At 45.1% G+C, this 23570-nt stretch overlaps 1 protein-coding gene across 1 annotated transcript in view; it reads right to left on the reverse strand.

Moving 5' to 3' along the window:
• SV2C (synaptic vesicle glycoprotein 2C) overlaps positions 1-23570 on the reverse strand; it is a 125732-nt gene that overhangs the window by 21365 nt on the left and 80797 nt on the right. Inside the window, exons 5-9 of the mRNA XM_038765697.1 lie at positions 12224-12357; positions 11798-11887; positions 7278-7388; positions 5192-5280; positions 4042-4206 (exon numbers count right to left, since the gene is read on the reverse strand). Of these exons, the coding sequence (XP_038621625.1) occupies positions 4042-4206; positions 5192-5280; positions 7278-7388; positions 11798-11887; positions 12224-12357 (589 nt within the window). The remainder of the gene's footprint in view (positions 1-4041; positions 4207-5191; positions 5281-7277; positions 7389-11797; positions 11888-12223; positions 12358-23570) is intronic.

The following is a 23570-nucleotide window of genomic DNA, read 5'->3' on the forward strand; positions in this document are numbered from 1 at the left end:
GCAAAACCCCATATTTACAAAAATTCAGTGATAATATTTAGTTCTCACAGTGTCTGATGCCGTGCACATGCTCAGGTGCACACATGCACCACCATTTCTACTGACATTGGGCCTCACTGTCTCCAAGCAGGCTGGCATGGCAGGAAGAACACTCCCTAATTCCCATGCAGTCCTCTAGCCAAGGGGAAGCCAAGAGCTAGGAAATCTGGGTTCTAATCCCAGCTCTGCCCCTGGCCTGCTTTGTAATCTCAGGCAAGTCACTTAATTTCTCTGTTCCTGTTTCCTCATCTTATAAAATGGGGATAAAATACCTTTCTTTCTCCCTATTAGACTGTGAGCCCTGGGTGGGAGACTGCATTTGATCTGATTACCTTGTATCTGCTCCAATGCTTAGCACAGAGTAAGCACTTAAGAACAATAACTAGTGGGTAGTGAAAACACACACTGCCCACCAATCAATGATAGTTATTGAGTGCTTACTGTGTGCACATTACTGTATTAAGCACTTGGGAGAGTATAATACAGTCACCTTATAGTCTAGAGGGGGAGGCAGACATTAACATAAATAATTCATACATATGCACATAAGTGCTGTGAGGTGTGCCCAAAGGTTACAGATCCAAGTACACAGATGACGCAGAAGGGAGAAAGAGGGCTTCATCTGGGAAGGTCTCTTAGGGCAGAACATTAGGGGAGAACTGAGTGTAGGTTTGAATGGGAGAAGGTAGTGGCTAAAGTTAAGGGTCTGGAGAATCTGGGGAACTGTCAGCTCCCTTTGGATCATCTCTTCTACTGCAGATAAGTGAGAGTTGTCTATTGCTTTGTTTATGGCCAAACACCATCCACAGGTTACTTAACACAGATTTAATATATTTGTACATATTTATTACTTTATTTTACTTGTACATATTTATTCTATTTATTTTATTATGTTAATATGTTTTGTTTTGTTGTCTGTCTCCCCCTTCTAGACTGTGAGCCCGCTGTTGGGTAGGGACCATCTCTATATGCTGCCAACTTGTACTTCCCAAGCGCTTAGTACAGTGCTCTGCACACAGTAAGCGCTCAATACGATTGAATGAATGAATGAATAAGTGGTTCGGCTCTCTTTGGGACAGTCAGGATTGAGCCCAGGGCAAACTATTGGGCGTTGCTTTGCCTTCTGTCCCCCTCTACCTCTCTGGCTTCGGAGCCCTCTTTAAAATGTCTTTGACTTTAACACACAACAGATGGAGAACAGAGTCTGTGTAATTAGTACCTATGAACTTATTTACACCATCATCATCAATAATAATGATGGCATTTTATTAAGCACTTACTATGTGCAAAGCGCTGTTCTAAGCTTTGGGGAGGTTACAAGGTGATCAGGTTGTCCCACGGGGGGCTCACACTTTTCATCCCCATTTTACAGATGAGGTAACTGAGGCACAGAGAAATGACTTGCCCAAAGTCACACAGTTGACAAGTGGCAGAGCCAGGATTAGAACCCATGACCTCTGACTCCCAAGCCCAGGCTCTTTCCACTGAGCCATGCTGCTTCTCTAAGTACTGTAAGCTACTGTACTGTACTGTAAGTACTAAGCTTCTCTAAGTACTGTACTAAGTAGTTGGGAGAGTACAATACAACAGAGTCGGAAGGCATGTTCCCTGCTTGCAACGAGCTTACTGTTTAGAGGGGGAGACAGACATTAATATAAATTTTTTCTAATACCTCCTTAGTTCTCAAGTATACATGCCTGCTTTTTGCTTATGTTCCCCATCAGACTATAACTTCTTGTGATCAGGGAATGTGCCATTTGGCTTTGTGTACTTCCCAAGTGCCTGATACAGTCTACCACATCAAGTGGGCATTCAGTACATGCTGCTGCTACTGCTGATGCTAGTACTACTACACTCATCAATCGTATTTACTGAGCGCTTACTATGTGCAGGGCGCTGTACTAAGCACTCGTTTTTGGCAGGAAATGTGTCTGTTTATTGTTATACTATACTCTCCCAAGCGCACAGTACATTGCTCTGCAGAGAGTAAGCACTCAATAAATACGACAATGAATTGAACAAATGAATGAATAGTACCAATACTATTAATAGGGGGTCTTATGACTTTTTTTAGTAATTCTCATTTGGAAAGTATCAGTCTGAGCTCAAAATGGAGGGGGCAGCAAAAGACCTCAAGTACAATAAGCAGCCACACAATTTTAGGAGAGCACCATTATCCTGGGTGGGAATTGGATTTGGAACGAGGAGTTATTTTAGACACCAAGCAGGGCTAATCATAATTTTAAATTGCTCTGCACGGCACAAATTCATAATCATTTCTAAATTCCAAAGTGTATGTTGAAGAAAAATAATTCTCGTATTAACGGCATCACTCATGCAATTATAACTTCCTGGAGCTGCCACACTTTCAGCTTTGAATCTTAATAAATTCTACTCAAATGTGAAGATTCACAGGGATAGAAACTGGGCACTTCCCAAGCTCCATGTAAGAATGTAATAAAGCAACACTGTTACTCAAGTAGAACTCTACAAGCACACCTTATCTTGCTTGGGCCACTTGAAATCCAGGCATGTAAGAATAACAATAATGATTGTGGTATCTATTAAGTGCTTACTATGTGCCAAGCACTATACTAAGCACTGGGACAAATCTGGTGCAATTAGATCACAGTCGCTGTCCCACATGGGGATATAGTCACCTAAAACCAAGGATTGCGCCAGAAGGGGACAGAATCATCATGACCAGATGTGAGGCCCGCGTGGGTCAGGTACTGTGACCAACCTGTTTGACTTGTATCTAGCCCAGTGCTTAGAACAATGCTTGACAAAGAGTAAGCACTTAAATACCAAAGTAACAATGACTACTCCTCCAAGGTCTGTGCCTATACCTGTCTCTTCCCCTTGCTCTAGATTCTTGTGTCTACCTTCCTAGAACTTATTTCCCTTTTCTTCCCCTCCCCTTCCCCCCTGCCCTAAAATTGTGAGCCCCTTGAAGGACAGTGACCCGTCTGTACTCATGAGTTTTGTATTTGGTCTGGGGCTGAGTAAAGTGCTCAGCACAAACAGAATACTCAGTGGTTACCACTACTATAACTTCCTGCCTACGCAAGACCTAAGGGGCAGGCAGAACAACTCCGGGTATATTGCTAGCTCACACAATTACTACCTGTTCTGAAAGTGCCTTTTGATCATTTGAATGCTGATCTTCAGAAAGAATGTGTTGAGAAGCAGCTATTCTGGCCAGGGCATGGGATGGACACTGCCCTTAATTTCTCCACGGCCCAACTTTGCCATCTGTAAAATGGGGCAGATTAAACCTGTGTTCTCTCTCCTCTTGAGAAAGCAGAGGCACTAATGAGATCAGGTTGGGAAGGTGCTACGACCTTCTAGGAGAAAACTCCCCACCAACGCATATGCCACTCACGACCGTCCACAACCAGCACATACGTAGCCTCGAGAGACTTTCCTGCTTCCAGGATGTATGGAACCTCTCCTGAAAAGCTTTCCCACCCTGTTTTCACCTCCAGGAAGGTGTTCTGCAACTTCCTGTGGATACGGTTTTCAGTCTCCCCAACCCTAAACATCTGGAAGTTTCTTTTGTTGGAAAATCCGAATACCTTCTGCTGCAATTCAATCCCATTTCCTCTTTGTTATTGATAGGAACAAATGTCCAAAGGAGAACTGAGGAAATGACTAAAGGTAGGAGAAATAGGCCCTGTGAGAAAAAGCTAAGGGATTAGTTTGTGATTCAGAAGAGAAAATGGAAATGTGGTTTAGTAAGTCTTCAGAAGATTATTATCCAGAGAATGGAGTCAGTTTTTTTATCCTTCTCACAAAGAGCAACACTTCTTTGAATGAGTGAAGAAGAAACTACCCAGTTTTGTTCGCTTAAGAACATCTGGAAGTCATGAAACCAGACATAAAAAGTGTTAACATTTACACAGGGAAGAATACCAGGATTTTGGAATCGTATATCTGGGGGTTAACTACAACCAGCCTTTCTGGAGCATGAGGGAATATTTAACTTAGATGTGTCTAGACCTGCCGTGGCTGTATTCTACATTGGCATGGATCTGATTTTCCAGAGTGAAGTTGATGCTGAAGTTTGAAATTCTCTCTCCATCAAAATATTTGACTCGAGCTGCATATTCATCTGACTGGAGGTGTTTGATGACATCGGGGAACCAAACGGACAAGCCATAGTAACTGTAAAAAGAAGAGAAGAACCACTTACAAAGAATTCCAGAAGTTTGGAGGACTGCAAGCTCCTCGAGAGCAGGGAACACGTCTACCAGCTCGATTACATTGTCTCTCCCAAGCATTTAGTCCAGTGCTTTGCACACAGCAAGTGCTCAAAAATGCGGCTTACTGATTAATTGAAAGTGGACTGACCCACACTCTACCGCAAAAGACAGGACTTATGCAAATATCTCTAATTATAGCTAGGTTGGTCTGGCATCCACTTTTCAGCTGGACTGTCCCCTGTCCACTCCAAATTATGGCCCCAGACACTTCTGTCTGGTACTCTTATCTTCAGTAACATGGCACCTGCACGCAGGCCCGTGGTGTAGCTACAGCGTCTGAGTTGGCACGGACTTGTGAGAGAACACAACGGCCCTGGAACCGGTGGAGGGGCAGGCAAGGTTCTCCAGAAAAACGCCAGAGGCTTGGGCAAATCCAGCCAGCATCGGGCAGACTGCCACAAAAATGGTGCCCACGTGACATCATCCTGATACATGGTGTGCCAAAGACTTTTAAAATATGGGGCCACACTTGGGGTCCCAAGATTGATGGGGAAACATCGGTGCAGGTTCGTGGGCCCCAGTGCCCTCCCCAGGCAGATTAGGTAGGGTTACTTAATTTCATATTCACTTTCAGGCACAGACTAGGGGACAGATACGAACAGATGATGCTTGGATCCTTTCCCGTATTTCTTGGAACACACGTAACAGTTCCCACTCCCACGTTCACCACCTACCAGCTCTGCTCTCCCAGGATCAAATAAAGGCAATGATTAAAACAGACACAAAGCTGAAAAGTCAACCGCCGGTCAAATGCCACCAGAAAGAAATATTACAACACTTCCATGAGAAAGCGGTGACCAATTATGCAGTGAAAGCAAGGAAGCCTCCAATCAGATGGCACCATGTTGAACACTCAAAAGTGTCCAAGGAATACAAGTTGTTCTTACCCAAAGGACAGCGTGAACCATACTGCTGTGAGCTTCAGAGTATTTTCCTTAACTGGATAGTTAAAACATCTCATAAATGTCAGCCAGATCTGCAAAATATTAGGCAATTAGTTTCTCTGCCATACACAATATCTGGGACAATATTTGCTGCCTTTTGGCAAGAGACAGGCTTTAATAATAATAATTACATTATTTTTACTATTATTATTATTTTGGTACTTGTTAAGCGCTTACTGTGTGCCAAGCACTGCTTAAGTGCTGGGCTGGCTACAAGTTAATCTGGTCGGACACAGTTCGTGTCCCACATGGGGCTCACAGTCCAAGTAGGGATGAATACGATATAATCCCCATTTTGCAGATGAGGTAACTGAGGCACAGAGAACTGAAGTGACTTGCCCAAAGTCATACAGCAGACACACAGCAGAGCCAAGATTAGAATTTAGGTCCTCTGATTCTCAGGCCTGTGCTCTTTCCACTCGGACGCTCTTCTTCTAATCAGAGAAGAGACTTACAGGTCAGAGACTGAACTGTCCTTAGTCTCATTTAGCTGGGAATTAAAGATTAAAGTGTAAAAAAAATATACTGGCCAAGACACAAGACATGAGGGTTTTTGCTACCTTGGCTAAATATTCCCCAATGTCTCCTTCCAGGGCACCATTCCCAGAGGAAGGGTTCTTTGCAGTGCCTCTGCTAGTTTATAAACTATTTGAGGGCAGGAATCATGTCTAACTACTCTACTGTGCTCTCCCAAGCTCTCAGTACAGTGCTCTGCACAGAGAAAAAAACACTCAATAAATACCACTGATTGATTACCAAAGATGAATCCAGTATTTTCATCTCTCCTGGACTCAGGACTGGGAATCTGCTGCCTGACGTAGGAATGGGAGATTAATCCATGGACCAAAATCTGCTCTCTCCCCACCTTCCTGGAGCAATTGCTCCTCCTTCTGCTCATTCGCACTCCTCCCTGCTGTCACTTTGAGCCCAGCAACAGCCGCGGCAGCAGTGACAGCATGGAAGGAGAAGGAAGAGGAAGACAGGAGGTGGTCTTGAGGCGACAGTGATGAGCCCAAATGGAGCTCTCTAAGGGAAGAACAAAGCAGCTGCCCCTTTCATGACAATTTAAAGGGCCCAGGCCTCAGGATTCAGATTTGAGAAGAAGTGAGGTCTAATGGTGAGAACACAGACCTGGGAGATCTGGGTTCTAATGCTGGTTCTGCCACTTGCCTGCTCTGTGATCATGGACAAGCACCTACCTTCTCTGTACCTCTTCAAAATGGGGAAAAAATACCTGCTTTTTCTCCCCGTTACGCTGTGACCACCATGAGGGAGAGGGACTGTGTCCAACCTGATTATTCTGTATGAGAAGCAATGTGATCTAGTGGAAAGAGCCCAGTCTTGGGAATCAGAGGATCTGGGTTCTAATTCTGCCTCTGCCACTTGCCTGCTGTGTGACCTTGGGCAAGTCACTTCACTTCTCTTTGCTTCAGTTCCCTCACTGCAAAATGGGGATTCAATTCCATTTGTCCCTCCTACTTAGACTGCGAGCTCCCTGTGGATCCTGATTAGCTACCCCAGCACTTAGTACAGTGTCTGGCAGATAGTAAGCGCTTAAATACCATAATTATTATTACTCTATGTTCTGTCACCCTGACTTGCTCCCTTTATTCATTCTTACCCCGCCTCCAGCCCCTCAACACATGCGCATATATCTGTAATTTATTTATTTCTATTAATGTCTGTTTCCCCCCTCTAGACTGTAAGATCATTGTGGGCAAGGGAATGTGTCTATTGTTGAACTGCACTCTTCCAAGCGCTTAATATAGTGCTCTGTAGACAATAAGCACTCAATAAACATGATTGAGAAAAGGGCTTGGCACATAATGAACGAATGCTTAACAAATACTACAATTGTTGTTATTTTTACTACTATTTATCGCCTTCTCCCTTGGGATTCTCTGCCATATTCATTCATTCATTTGTATTTATTGAGCGCCGCTTACTGTGTGCAGAGCACTGTACTAAGCGCTTGGGAAGTACAAGTCGGCAACATGCATTGAAGCCTCAGAAAAATCTTGTTACTTACACCATATAACTCGGTGCGGATCCTCACAAAACACCTCTTGTACCAAGTACCCGTGTCACTCTCAATCTCGATGAGTTCATCTATCTGCTTTGGAGTTTTGATTCTGTTCACCTACAAGGAGCAGAGAGAATGGAAAGCACTGTTGTTTCCTCCCCTGTCTCTGTTGGTCCAGGGATAGAGCGGGGTTAAAAATGAAAGGGAGAGCGAAGTTGGTCTGCAGCAATCAACCGTTTACATTCTCAGAATATCTGGAAACTCTGCTAAGTAAAGGCACAAATCAACCCTGCTCTTCAGAGTAGAGAATGGGAGAGAAAAGGAGGGAGAGACAGAAGGGGAGAGACAGAGAGAGAATAAGAGAGAGAGTCAACAGGAAAGGGACAGAAAGCGGGATGGAGGGAGGGAGCAAAAATCAGGCTCTGCAGTTGAGAAGTCTGGTTGACTCATCTCTTTTTAGGCAGGGAATAGGCCCTGGCTGGGGAGACCAAAGAATCACAGATCAAAGAGCTGGAAGGTATCTCCAGATAGCTGCCTAGTGTTTCCTTAATGATCTCCTCCATAGCCCCCACAAGCCCCCATTCCAGTTTTCCCATCTGAGAGAGAAAACTGTTCCTTTCTGCTTTCATAAAACCTCTTCTGCTTTCATTTCAACTAATTTCCTCTAGCTTGGTCCTCAGCAGGCCTGGAAATCACCTGGGTGACATGTTCACTCTAGAAATCCTTCATGTAAGCGAAGACACCTATTAACCCTCTTCTTCTTAGCCTTCTCTCCTAAAAGCTGAACACACCTCATGCCTTTAGCTACACCTTGAAGACTTGTTTTCCACCTCTTCAGCCATTTTTGTTGCTTTTCCCTGAACTCTATCCTGTTCCACTGTACCCTAATGGAAATGAGACGCCCCAAACCAACAAGAGTCCCAGCAGTGACCAGTATGGCAGAAACTGCAGTACGGAAGGACTCTTATCCATTGGATATCTGACTTGTTTTGCGGGAGTGGGCAGAAGCTGCCAAACAACAGTCAGGACATTGGGATGGTTGGCATTTTTGAATCTCCATCTGTTGTGGGAACAGGGGGTGTGGGGTGGGGGGGTGGTTGAGGACTATTCCCTCCCAGTTGGGGTTGCTGCGTGGCTTCTCTTCTCTTCTCATTCATTCATTCAACTGTATTTAGTGCAGCACTATACTGACTGCCTGGGAGAGTACAATATAACAATAAACAATCACATTCCCTGCCCATCATGATTATTTTTGCTGAATTTGTGTCCATTCTTCCCCTCATTTAACACTGTAAGCCCTTTGTGGTTCAGGGATCTAGTTCCAATCAATAGCCCTGTAGTGTGCTTAACAAATATCAGAAATAACTAATGAACACATCACCTGGGTTTCTATAGTGAACATGTCACCCGGGTGATTTCCATGCCCGCTGAGGACCAAGCGAGAGGAAATTAGTTGAAATGAAAGCAGAAGAGGTTTTTATGGGACATAAGGACATAAGGAACAGTTTTCCCTCTCAGGATGGGAAAACTGGAATGGGGGCTTGTGGGGGCTATGGAGGAGATCATTAAGGAAAGACAAGGCAGCTAACTGGAGATCCCTTCCAGCTCTTTGATCTGTGATTCTTTGGGCTTCTTAAATAACCCTCTCACATTGCTGACAGGATTATAAGACACAGAGGCCAAAATGAAAACGGCACTAGGCACAAGCCCTTTGTTGGGTAGGGATTGTCTCTGTCTGTTGCCGAATTGTACTTTCCAAGCGCTTAGTACAGTGCTCTGCACATAGTGAGTGCTCAATACATATGATTGAATGAACATACCATAGGCACAATAGCACAACAAAGGACAGTCTTGTGAGGGTATGGTGCAGTTGGGATTCTACCTGGCACCTTTTTGGAACTGAAGCAGAATCTGCCCAAACGTGGTTATTCATTGCACCTTTTGGCTAGAATGTCGTTTGGGAGTTAGGGAACTTATGCGCGGCAACACACATCTATTTTGATGTGATGCAATGAGGTGTCGGCAGAAACAGTTATGCGCATGTGTACGCGTGTGGCATGTGATATGGCTAGTTCTACAGCATGAATTTTCCCCAATGTCAGGCTCTGCTAGCGTGCATCCCTGCCTCTTGGCAGAATTTTGGGGATCAATCAATCAATCAATCAATCGTATTTATTGAGTGCTTACTATGTGCAGAGCACTGTACTAAGCGCTTGGGAAGTACAAATTGGCATCACATAGAGACAGTCCCTACCCAACAGTGGGCTCACAGTCTAAAAGGGGGAGACAGAGAACAGAACCAAACATACCAACAAAATAAAATAAGTAGGATAGAAATGTACAAGTAAAATAAATAAATAAATAAATAAATAGAGTAATAAATATGTACAACCATATATACATATATACAGGTGCTGTGGGGAAGGGAAGGAGGTAAGACGGGGGGATGGAGAGGGGGAGAGGAAAGAAGGGGCTCAGTCTGGGAAGGCCTCCTGGAGGAGGTGAGCTCTCAGCAGGGCCTTGAAGGGAGGAAGAGAGCTAGCTTGGCGGATGGGCAGAGGGAGGGCATTCCAGGCCCGGGGGATGACGTGGGCCGGGGGTCGATGGCGGGACAGGCGAGAGCGAGGTACAGTGAGGAGATTAGTGGTGGAGGAGCGGAGGGTGCGGGCTGGGCAGTAGAAGGAAAGAAGGGAGGTGAGGTAGGAGGGGGCGAGGTGATGGACAGCCTTGAAGCCCAGGGTGAGGAGTTTCTGCCTGATGCGCAGATTGATCGGTAGCCATTGGAGGTTTTTGAGGAGATGTGCTTTCCTTGGGGAAATACAGGCTTGACTTCCTCTGGGGAGAAATTCCATTTTTTTCTCTCTCACCTTCTGTCTAAATTTTGGGTAATCTAGGGAAGTGGGTATTAAATTACATCACTGGCAGTAAAAGGACTTTTCTATGAGAATGTGCAATTACATGTGGTTGGAATGATTTGCTCTATGCAGCTCTTCAGTTGATGGTGTGTAGGAAATGGGTTTCTGAAAGATGAAACAAAAAATGAGGCAGACAAAAGAAGAAAGGCAATTCCATCCCATCACAAGGGTCTCGTATTATATAGTGCTTCAAATCAGACAAAGAAAGTCCCACTGGACAGAAAAGTGACCAAAAAAGCAGTTACAAAGGATTGAAAGAAATCGTTTCTACTGTTCTTGCTTGTAGACTGAGATTGGAATTATCCTGCTATACATCACGAATAATAACCAAAATTCTAGACTATAAGGTCATTATGAGCAGAGAACATGCCTACTAACTCTGTTGTATTATAATTTTCCAAGTGCTTAGTACGGTGTTCTGCACATAGTAAGTGCTCAATAAATACCATTGATTGATTGATAGATCCGGACTTTACTCACTTAGGGCACAGCACTACATGGCCCTCTAATGTCTGAAAGAATTCATACTCCTCCCGACTTGTTTTTTTTTTCCCCAGAGAGTGAATTCAGGCACTGAAAAGAAGAGAACTCCAGAGTGCTTTGCTTCTCCCTTTCTCTGGGGTCACTACAAATAAGATCAGTTCTCTCGTCTTGTGATGCTTTAGTGTGAAGTCATTCTAATGGGCTCGATGACTTCTTAAAGCTCCTTCTAGCATTAAGATTTAGGTCCTTCACTCATTCATTCATTCAATCGTATTTATTGAGCGCTTACTGTGTGCAGAGCACTGTACTAAGCACTTGGGAAGTACAAATCGGCAACATATAGAGACGGTCCCAGCCCAACAATGGGCTCACAGTCTAGAAGACGGGTTTCACAGTCTAATCCAACATTTCATCAGAGCGGGTGGGGTAAGCTAGTGATAAGAGCAGAGGGATGGGAGTCAGGAGTCCCAGATCTGCCACTGGTCTGCTGTGAGACTTTGGGAAAGTCAATTTACCTCTCTGGGCCTCAGTTTCCTTTCCTGAATAATGGGATTAGATAGCTGCTCTTTTGACCTCTTAGACTGTGAACCTTATATGGGATAGGGACTGTGGCTGATCTGATGGTCTTGTATGTAATTCAGCACTTGGCACAGTGCTTAACACATATAGTAGGTGCCTACTGTATATTATTAAAAAAGAATGGTAGAGTGGGGATTCCTTTAAAAGCATGAAGACAGGTAGGAATTTTTGCCCATTCTCCCACCCCTCCTCCACAGTGTACATTTCCAAATTGGTTTCCATAGTTCTCAACTTGGGTGTATGGAAGGGCTTTCCCAGTTGCCTTGACCTCAGGTTCTGGAGTAGTGGCAGTCACCCTGGCCTTCCCCATCCCATTTGCAGTGTGCCTTCCTGAAAGAATACTGGCAGAGGACGTAAACGATGGGACTAGTAGGCAAGAGGCAAAAGGATCTGTCAAACCTGCAGGCTTTCCTGTCTTCACCTGAACTCTGGAACTACTGAGCCCCTAAGAAGGCTGGGACTGGGTTGAGGGAACTGCTGGAATGGGTAGGAGGAAGAAAGGAGGGACAAGGGGTGGGGGAAAGCAAGGAGAAACAGGGGGATACTCACTGTGAAGACTTTCTCAGGTTGTCCCCTTGCTCGCATGTTTGTGTCGTGAATTTGCTTCAGAATCATCCATGCTTCATCGTGTTTCCCCACCTGGAAGAGTGGAGCATCTGCTGAAGTGCCCAGATAGCAGATATCCCAGTATCCCTCTGCCCTGTTGGGACAATCCGACCAGGGAGCAGATCCCCTCGAGGATACTGGGGACCCGCTCTCTCTGTCTGCCTGTCTCTCTCTTCAAGTCCAAGGAAACTATTTTGTCAATTCCCTATTCAGGACACTGAGGACCTTAAATACTGAATCTCCCCCTTCACCCCAAGGGCCCGAGTTGGGATGGGAGGAGCTTGATGATAGTGGGACTTTAAAAATGGCCTAATGGACCCCTGGCAATTCTGGATTTTTCTGGATTGGTCAGAAGGGTCAAAATCTTACCTCCAAGAGGAACCTTGGACTCTCGGGCATGAAGGTGAGTGCCACCACAGACGAGACACAGGGAAGGGCACAGACGATCACAAACACCCGCCAGCTGTGGAATTGATAGGCAGACCCCATGCTGAAGCTCCAGCCTGCGGAGGGCAGAGGAGGAGGAGGATATGGGTGAGGGCAGAGTGGATAGGATAGGAATGATCAGGGTTGAAGAAGGAGGGCTGTGCACCTTTGGGCATTTGATATTTGCCCCACCTTCAGCCCCACAGTACTTATGTATATATCTACAAATTATGTATTATAAATTATTTATGGGTATTAATGACTGTCTCCCCCTAAAGACTGTAAGCTTATTGTGGGCAGGGAATGTGTCTACCTACTCTGCTGTATTGTATACTCCCAAGTGCTTAGTACAGTGCTCTGCACACTGTAAGTGCTCAATAAATACCACTGCTTGATTGACTGCACCCATGACTGCTTCAGGAAAGATGGGGTCACCCATTCCCTATTATCCCCTGCCCATCCCCACCCATACACAACAGCCTTAGTTTGATTCTCTCTCAGATCAATTAGCCTTGTTCCCCAATGGAATCCCAAGTATTTTCTACAACCTAGAGATAAAACAGTTGGACTACAACACTTCTCTTTTAATGCTCTTCTTTAGATAATTTTAATGTGAATTTCCTATAGCCTCTCTCACTCTGAGATAACAACGCACTGTTTACCTTGGCTTTAACTTCCCTACCCCTCCCTTTGAAGTATTTTAATTAACTTGATAGAGAGATTAAGGTCCATTTTATGCATTTTACTCCTTCTCTGCAGTCCCGCACTTTTTCCTGCCTTTGGGATATCTCTTCTTGGATGTCCCTCCCTCAACCTAAACAAGTTCATAATAGAACTCCTTATCTTCCCACCCTAACACAACACTGTCCTCCTCAGTCTCTCCCATCACTGTAGATAATACTACTACCCACCCTATCTCACCAGTCTGCAACACTGGCATCATCCTCAACTCATCTCTCTCATACAGCCAATATATCCGTTCGGTTACCAAATTCTGTTGGTTCTACCTTCACATCTCTAGTATCCACCCTTTCCTTGTCATCCAAAATATTTCTCCACTGATCCAAGCACCTACTCTGTCCCACTTTGACTACTGCATCTGACCTCCCTGCCTCTGGTCTCTCTCCACTCCAGTCCAGACTTCACCCTGCTGCCTGGATCATTTTTTAAAAATGCTGTTCAGTCCATGTCTCCCTACTCTTCAAGAACTTCAGCGGTTGCCCATTCCCGTGCATCAAACAGAAGTTCCTTACTGTAGGCTATAAACACTCAATTAACTTGTCCCCTCCTGCCTTACTTCACTGGTTTCCTACTACAGCCCAGCCTCCACACTTCGCTCCTCTAAGGCCAGCTTGCTGCTCGCTGCGCCCCAATCTCGTCTGTTTGCCACAGAGCCCTTTCTCAACATCCTCCCTCTGGCCTGGAACTCCCTCTCCCTTATATATGACAGAACACCACTCTCCCCACCATAAAAGCCTTACTAAAGTCACATCTCCTCCAAGAGGCCTTCCACAATTAAGCCCTCTTTTCCCTCACTTCCTCTCTCTTTTGTGTTTTCTAGGAACTTGGATCTGTACCCTTTATGCACTTGATATTCACCCAAACCTCAGCACTTATGTATATATTCATAATTTATTTTACTGTGTCTCCTCCTCTAGACCAAAGGTCCTCTTGGGCAGGGAACATGTCTACCAACTCTCCTGTATTGTACTCTCCCAAGTGTTTAGTAAGAGAAGCAGTGTGACCTAGTGGAAAGAGCACACACCGGGAAATCAGAGGACGTGGGTTCTAATCTTGCCTCTGCCATTTGTCTGCTGTGTGACCTTGGGCAGTTCACTTAGCTTTTCTCTGAGAGCCCCATGCAAGACGGGGGACTATGTTCAACATGGATAATCTTATATTCATTCATTCAATCGTATTTATTGAGTGCTTACTGTGTGCAGAGCACTGTACTAAGTGCTTGGGAAGTACAAGTTTGCAACATATAGAGACGGTCCCTACCCAACAGCGGGCTCACAGTCTAGAAGACTGTGCTTAGAAAAGTGCTTGGCACACAGTAAGCACTTAATTATTATTATTAGAGTACTCCATACATAGTAAGCACTCCATAAATGCCATTGATTAATTTCAATTTAACACTGGACAATGACATGCTTTGCATAAATAAAGGCAGATCTGCTAGCACAACAGGATGTGAAAGACAGCACTTAAAAAATTGGGATATATCTACATAGGTACGCAAAAAACTCATTCAAAATCTTTCATTATGGTATGTATTTCCATTGCTATCTGGCCATATAACTATTTCAACTGCAGTTTTTAATCACTGTCTAAAAATATTTATGGTATTTATTCAGTTCTTTTTAGACGCCAAACACTGCACTATACTCGGGGACCACACATGATAGGTAGGCCACAGCCCCTGTCCCCATTTTACAGATGAAACAGAGGCCCAGATAGGTTAAGTGCCTTGCTCGAGGTCACACAGCAGGTCAGTGGCAGAGCTGGAACTACAATCCAAATCTCTGGATTCCCAATCCCATGCTCTTTCTGTTAGGGCACTTGGCTTGGTTTAAACAACCTATATTGTTTCATTTAATGTTTTAAAGCACTTTATATTGTTTCCTATGCACAACTACCCTTTGTTGAATACTCTTGCCCTTAACCTCTTATTTTAATGGAAACCATTAGAAGCACAACCTCAGGCAGAGCAATACTAGGGCCACACAAACTGGAATCCATTGAAGAGCTGAAGAGACCCTTGGTTGAGTGAAATATCTGAGCCACTGGTTCCCGGCAATCGTGAAATGGAGTTTGGAAGGGAAGAAAAGAGAAACACTAAATCTAACTGAAAGCTCAGGGAGATTTAAGGAGATGGAGTTGGAATGCAAGAGTGGATATTGCAACACTCTGCATTCCTACGGCATTTAAAAGACATAGCCAGAAGAACTGTATTTCCAACCCGGGCAGTCTATATAATTATCTCTTGTTTATACAGGAGACACAGGAATAACTCAGGTATGACCTAACTCACTTGAGTTCACCTAATGGTGATTTTATAAATTGGATTTTTCCCAAGTGCTTAATATAGTGCACTGCACTCAGGAAGTGCTCAGTAAATACCACTGCGACTATTACTAATCCCCTACATACCTGAAAACTCAGTTTCCAAAATGTCAATGGTATGCACCATGCCCAAGAGCTGATATTCTAATTTTACAGATTTTGGTGGAGATCAGAGACCCTGAATTGAAGACTGACTTGGGTGGACTTAAACCTTAAAATTCAGGAACGGGCAACTCCTGTGATTCTCTTGTAACGCCAGAAAGTCAATCCTCTCAAACATCCGAGGATCAAAAGTGAATCATAACACGGACCTCTGAGAGATTACCTTGCTCATGTCACGTGTAATCCCAGAGTGCCGCTCAAAGATCTACGAAATAAAATTCTCCTGAAGCCTCTGACTCTCCTCTCTCGCCTCACAGCCCTGGGAGCCCGAGAGGATGGCACTCCAAACTGGGGAGGCGGGCAGAGGGGGCTCGATATTTTATTCTTCCCCTCAACTGTCCGCGGCCTTGCTCTAAGAGGGAAGCAGCATGGTATAGTGGCTAGAACACAGGCCTGGGAGTCAGAAGGTCATGCGTTCTAATCCTAGCTCTGCCTCTTGTCTGCTGTGTGACCCTGGGCAAGTCACTTCACTTCTCTGAGCCTCAGTCACCTCATCTGTAAAATGGGGATTAAGACTGTGAGCCCTATGTGGACAGGGATTGTGTCCAACCTGATTTGCTTGTATCCACTCCAATGCTTAGTACAGTGCCTGGAACAGAGTAAGTATTTAACAAATATTATTATTGTTATTATTATTATTATTAATAAGAGCTCAACCTTTGCTCTGGGCCATGACCAAAAGGCAAGCAGTTGCCTCAAGGCAGAACAATTTACTCTTTGCAAACCATATAGAGGTAGCATGGCCTAGTGGAAAGTACGTGGGATGAAATCAGGAGATCTGGTACCACTGGCCTGCTGAGTGCCCTTGGACAGGTTGCTTAACCTCTTTGGGCCTTAGCTTTCTCATCTGCAAAATGGGGATATAACTGTGCTCTCCATTCCTCTTAATTATGAATCCTGTAGACTGTGCCCAATCTAATAGTCATGAATCGATTCTAGTGTTTACACAGTGCTTGGCACATAGTGGGCATTTAATAAATACCATATTTCTATGCCACATGACACTGTTGCCAGGATTCTCTCAGAAAACAAGGTGGCCAGAACAGCTTGGCCACATAGTTAAATAACGTCAAATTCCCATCTCTCCCCAGCCCTTCAACATGCATGTTTCCTTGGAAGAAGAGCACCCCGAGCTCCAATATCAAGAACCAACTCCATTCACGTGGCCTTTTGGTTGAAGTTTTACATCTTTTACACACTGACAATGAATACTGTGCATGGCTCTTCCTTTTTTCCCAATGCAGAAACCCACTCTAAAGTTACCAAGCAGAGGGAAGGACTACCCAAGGGCAGCCAAGGAGTAGGTCTTCCAAACCCACTTCTTACCGACTGTCTGATGATAAACCTTCGGCGCCAAAGCCAGACATTACGCTGGCACGGCCCCAACCGGCTGCGGCTCAGTCTTGATTTATGGCAGGGCAGGACAGATAGAAATGCCATTTCTCTTCCCCTTCCCCTCCCTGCAGGTCATGCAGCTTCCCAGAGTTAAACCTCACCTTTGCTCCCAGCCAGCGTCTAGCCGAGTCATTAATCTCGGGACCAGAAACAAGCCCCAGGCTGCAGCAGCAGACTACTGAAAAAGGCCCTGCTGCATGCTGGAAAGGGGTTTCGGTGCCCCCGAAAATATGGCTCCACAAAAATTATCCAGTGGACGGTGACTGAGTTTGCAGTTCCTGCCACAGCTTCTCATTCAATATCACCTTCTCAGTCTGCTGATTACCAGAAATGACCAAATGAATCAAAAGGCCCACGGGAACAGGATCTCAACTCCTGCGGGACAGGAGATCCAGCCCCGACAGTGATGGGGATCCAATACTGTAGGGAAGGGCAGAACTCTGGAAAGAAGTATCCAGGGGCCAATTACTGGGAGCCCCTCACAGGCAGAACCTCATTTTAGCAGAAATCATCACTTCATGCACCAATGCAGTTCAGGCACTGGGTGAAATCCTCGTGTGAAAATACAGGAAACATCTGCAAGTCCACAATAGATGGAGCCAGCTTTGTCAAGTGGAAAGAGCCAAGATATCCAAGTTCTAGCTCCAACTCTGCCCCTGGCCTGCTGGGGGACCATGGGCAAGTCACTTAATCTCTCTGGGCCTTTACTTCCTCATCTGTAAAATGGGGAGAATGATACCTGCCTCTCCCTTGTAGTAACAGTAGGTACAGATCGTCACCCGCCACACCATTAAACTCAACTCTCCTGCTCCCCTGGATCCCAAGTGGGATAAGGACTTTCTCTTGCTCCACTGTCCCATCATAGATATCATATCACTAGCCCACAGCCCTGGAGCAACTCCACGGTACACTTCCTGTGCTCCTGTGCATGATCCGCAGAGTGCTGTTGGCAGAAATCCAAATGTCAGGCTGACTTCGTCCGCCTAAAATTCACCCTTGCCTGCTTTTACTCTGCCCGGCAACATTATTTCTCCATCAACATTACTGACTCCAATGCCCATTGCCCAGACCAGCTGTTTCAGACCCGCTTTCTCCTCATCTCTCATTCCTGAAGACCAGGTTACATACTTTATTGATGAAATTGAAACCGCCATCAGGCACCATCTCCTTAAAATCTCCCCTGCTCCTCTCCAGTCCCTCTCTCCTCCTGACCCCACTGACTCTCCCATCTTTCCCAGCAGCATCTCAAGAGAGCTCCCACCTCCTCTCAAAATGTACCCCCTCCACCTATGCCTCTGACCACATCCCTTTGCATCTTATCACAACACTTTTCCCCTCTCTTTTTCCCTCCCTGACCACCATCTTCAACCATTCACTTTCTAATGATTCCTCCACTGCTTTCAAAACTTCTCAGGCCTCCCCAATCCAAAAGAAACAAAACCTCCCATAACCCCACAGCTCAATCCAGTTATTGCCCCATCTCCCTCTTACCATTCCTCTTCAAATTCCTCCAGCATTTCCTCCTACCATTCTTCTAACTGTCTCCACTTCCTCTCTTCCAAATCTTTACATGACCACCTCCAGTACGGCTTCTGCTCCCTTCACTCCACAGAAACTGCTCTCTCTAATGGTCACCAATGATCTCCCTCATTCAAAATCCAATGGCCTCTAGCCTATTAGAATAATTCTCCTAGACTCCCCCCCACCACCACCCCAGCTGATTTTGACACTGTGAACCACACTCTTCTCCTGGAAACATTACCTAACCTTGGCTTCACTGACACAGTCCTCTCATGGTTCTCCTCCTATTTCTCTGGCCGATCCTTCTCATTCTCTTTCGCAGGCTCCTCCTCTGCCTCCCACCCTCTAACTGTGGAAGGCCTTCAAGGCTCAGTTCTGGGGCCCCCTTTCTATTCTCCATCTACACCCACTTCCCAAGAGAACTCATTCACTCCCTCATCTTCAACTACTATCTCTAAGAGGGTGATTCCCAATCTACCTCTCCAGTCTTGCATTTCCTCCTGCCTTCAGGACACCTACTTGGATATGCCACTGGAAATTCAAATTTGCCAAGTTCAAAACAGAACTCCTCAACTTCCCATCCAAACCCTGTCCCCTGCCTGACTTTCCCATCATTGTAGACAGTACCACCATCCTGTCTCACAAAACAATAACCTTGACGTTGCCTTCGACATCTCTCATTCAACCCGTATATTCAATCTGTCACCAAATCCTGATGGTTCAGCCTTCACATCACTAAAATCTGTCCTTTCCTCTCCATCTAAACTGTTACTACACTGATCCAAGCACTTATCGTATCCCCCTTGACTACTGCATCAGTCTCCTCGTTGACCTCCCAGCCTCCTGTCTTTCCCCACCGTAGTCCTGACTTCACTTTGCTGCTTGGATCATTTTTCTAAAAAAATCGTTTAGTTCACATCATCCCACTCCACAAAAACCTTCAATAGTGGGCCATCCACTTGCATATCAAACAGAAACTCCAGAGGCACAAGGGATGCCTCGGTACCATAAAAAAGTATAAATATGCTTGTTCCCATAGTTTTGTGCCAGCAGAAGACTCCTAGCCAAATGCTTTCTGATGACACCTGAAGCTGGCAAATAGCTCTCACCCTAAAAGACTCTGTACCAGAAGCTGTGCTAATATATTTTAAAGTGGAATACTTAGTCCATCTGATCCTCAAGAAATTTTGACAGCAGAGGTAAGCATTTAGCTCCTCCGAAGTTGTACATTTGTGGGGAACTGGCTTAGACAACACCTTGAGAAATTTTGCCCATAGCCTGGTCAGAACAAAGGTCCCTGGGGGTGAAAGGTCACAGGTCCGTCCAGAACCCAATGTAACGTCCCTTAGTGCAACTTTTGATATGATCGCTTGCCCAAAGGCAGTAGCTGCTGGTTCAGGGGAGGAGGAAAATACTGAGTTGTGTTCATTTTATTGCCCGATTCTCTTTCACGGAAAGGTTGGCTACTGGGGATTTTGGCATGGTCCCTCCAACTGCCCCTTCAGCACTTCTGCACCATCTAAATACTAAAATACTCACATACGCCCACAGCACTTAGGCACATGTCTTATATACTCTATTACTTCCTACATGTAATTTATTTTAGTGTCTGTCTCCCTGCCAGCTTGTACGCTCCTTGAGGGCAGGGATCATGTCTACTAACTCTGTTGCCCCCTCCAAAGAGCATGGCACAATGCTCTGCACACAGTGGGCACTCAGTAAATTCTACTGCTTGGTTGGGTGGAACGGGTCACATGGACATGGCTTCAGAAAGATGTCCAGTCACACATACAGCGGTGCCAGTACTGGTGAGATCCCCATCTGTAGGTGTGAAAGTCACCAAGAAACCATCTCTTTTCAGGCTCCTAGATTATTTGGAATGAGCTCTACACTTAAACAGGGCTGCAGGGCAGAAAAGCCCCACTGTACTTGATATTCGCCCCACCCAAAACCCCATAGCTCTTAGGTACATATCTTTAAATTATATATTACAAATTACTTATTTATTCATATTAATATGTCTCCCCCTCTAGACTGAGCTGTAAACTTGTTATGCTCATTAGGGGAAGGGAACGTCTGCCAATTCTGTTGTACTGTACTCTCCCATGCGAGTAGTACAGTGCTCTGCACATTGTAAGCGCTCAATAAATACCACTGATTGAGTGATTGATTCTCCTCTATCGACAAGAGGCTTGGAGGGACTGCCTTGATTCCCATAGGGTTTCAAGGCAGGGGGAGGGGACATATACAGGATCTGTTCTCACAGCAATGGATTAATGCACTTGTCGGACAATGTTTTAGGGAAGACTGTCCTCGGAAGAGGAAGAACTGCCAGAGCAGTTCGTGGAGGGTTAACGGTTAGCTGAGACCGTTGGGAAAAAAATCTCATTACAGAGACTGCGGCACATAACCGAGCTGGCTGTAGGGCTGACTGCGTCAGAGGCAGTAGAGATTTATAGACCCGTCCACTCGCCCGGTTCTGCCGAGTCCTTGATTGAGTCAGGCTCCGTGCCACACTGCTCCGTTATGGCTCTTTATGTGATGCCCGGAGAACATGCCAGGTGAGTCAGCATTAGAGACACTAGTGATAACTTCGATCACTGTGGAGGAATGCAGTGATATCCTCTGATTTGGCAGACTTCTCTCCATGAAGGGAAAAAAAGAACAAAAGGCCTCTCCTGATGAAACAGCTCTAGGGGTGGCTTTTGTGAACCGAACCTCGCCGGTTTTAAGGTGCCATTAGTTCGATTAGCTGAGGAAGAGAGCCAAGGGGAGTTAATGCAGTAGGATTGGCGGCTTCCCAGTCAAATCTCATTAAAGCCTTCTTTACATTTATTTTAAAATCACAGCATTTTCACATTTCCTTTTTAGTAAGGGGACTCCGCTAGGCAACTTCCTAATTTACTGCCTACAGCTCTCATCCATTTTTGTTGAATTTTGGGAAACCAAATATGGATAAATGTCTTAGGCACAGAATTCAGGTTGTTTGCACAATGCTAACAATGAAAATCAAATAAATACTTCTTGAGGAAGGAAAAGCAAATGAGTTCAGCAAGCAGCAGTGTGGCCTAATGGATAACCTGGGAACCACAAAGATCTGGGTTCCAGTGTTGGCTCTGCCATTTGTCTGCTGTATGAGCTTGGGCAAATCACTTCCCTTCTTTGTGCCTCATTTATCTCATCTGTAAAAGGGGATCGACTCCCCAGTGCTTAATACAGTGATCGGCACATAATAAATGCTTAACAAATTATCATTAAAAAGGAGTATGTAAATACATTCAGTGGTTAATGAACCCCTTAATTAACTAAATAATTGGGAGTTACCACTCATGTGAACCTCAAAGGATAGCCAGGCTAGATTGGCCGCAAATCTTTGCAGAAGCGGCTCCAGTCTCTCTCGTTCACAGATTCAGGTCAGTAAATCCCGGTCCCAAGTAGAACTCTTCTTTGGGCACAGATTTGTGGCAAGAAGGGAGAAGGTGGTGGGGAAGACTCAAATTTTTTTCTGCTTTTCATGCAAAGAAATCCCAAATTCAGCTCACATTGAGAAAGTCAGCTTCTCTGGGTCTCTCTTTCCATCTCCCTTCCTCCTTCTCTCAAGGAACTTATTGCACCAACTTGGCTCACTGAGGTGGGGTTTCTCCCTGGCTCAGTAGTGGTAGTAGTAGTAGTAATGGCATTTATTGAGTACTTACTGAATGCAATGCTCTGCATGTATTAAGTGCATGGAAAGTACAAAAGAAACACAAAACAAGTTCTCTGCCCTCAAGGAGGCTCCACTCTAATGGTGAAACTGTCAGAAAAGGTCACAACATCTTTGGGCACCAGCTGCCTCTATTCTAAAACCACAATACTAGCACCTTCCCCTCTTCTATCGCTCCCACCTGGAATGAGCAAAGTGGAAGCTGGGGGACTCCCAGAATGCAGATCTTGGAGACCTGAGGCTCCCATGGTCGGAGAAAAACAAAGTGCTCCCCAAATTAATGGGGAGGGGAACAAATGCCCAAAAGTTTTCACCCCAGTGATCCTGCTGACCCCACAGACCTTTCGTCAAGCCTTCCATTTCTTACTAAATACCAGCTCCTTTGGCCATTCCTAACAGTCTCACAGATCTTAACAGTCCTGGAAGTGTGAATGAGAGAGAGCTTTGTCCTGGAGTGAAGCAAGAGAGGCACCTGTTATTGAGAATAATTCCTTAAAACTGGACTGCTCGGGGTCAATACACACAACCCTGGAGCACACAACATACACACACCCTATCCCTAATACTAGTAAGTATATAGCTGTAGTGACCTTCATGGTCAAAGCTGATGCTACTGACGGTAACAGTAATAAAGTCAGACAGACTCTAGGCAAACTGTTCCTACTTTCACCCCCTAATGGCCCTTAGAAAGTGAAGGCACAACCCTCTTGGGTCTTGGTTCTTGTCTCATCAATAATTACTGAGTGAGAATCTTCACCAAATGCAGTGTGGACTAGTGGAAACAGCATGGGCTTGGGAGTCAGAAGGGCCTGGGTTCTAATCCCGACTCCATCTCTTGCCTGCTGGGTGACCTTGGGCAAATCACTTCACTTCTCTGGGCCTCAGTTACCTCATCTGTAAAATGGTGATTAAGACTACCTATGAGCCTTAAGTGGGACATGGACTGTGATCAACCTGATTAGCCTACATCTACCCCACAGCTTAGTACAGTGCCTGGCACATAGTAAGCATGTAACAATGCCATTTAAAAAAAAACAACCAACCAGAGCCACCATTTTGTTTCTGCACAAATACCAGCAAATCTTCCAGTCTCATTCTTTTCTCTCAGTCACAGTAATTTCAGGCAAGGGTACAATAGACCACAGAAGGAGACGACAGTAAATAGACACTCAGTGAAATACAAAGAACAAATCTCACACAGTGGTTTTAAGAGGGTGCTAAGCAATTACTTTTCCCACGAGCTACTTCACAACCACCTAGAAACTGGAATAATACAAACGCCTACAGCGAGAGAGCTACAGCACTCCCGACTCTACAGTGCAAGCAATACATTTAAGGATAAATGTATTTTGCACAGAGTCGCCCTGCTTAAAAAAAAAATCCTCACTGCATTGAAGATGTAAGCCTTCACTTGGTGTGAGTGCCTCTTCTGGAACAAAGAGA

This window comes from Tachyglossus aculeatus, chromosome 23 (assembly GCF_015852505.1).
Source record: "Tachyglossus aculeatus isolate mTacAcu1 chromosome 23, mTacAcu1.pri, whole genome shotgun sequence".
In the NCBI taxonomy this organism is placed as follows: Eukaryota; Metazoa; Chordata; class Mammalia; order Monotremata; family Tachyglossidae; genus Tachyglossus; species Tachyglossus aculeatus.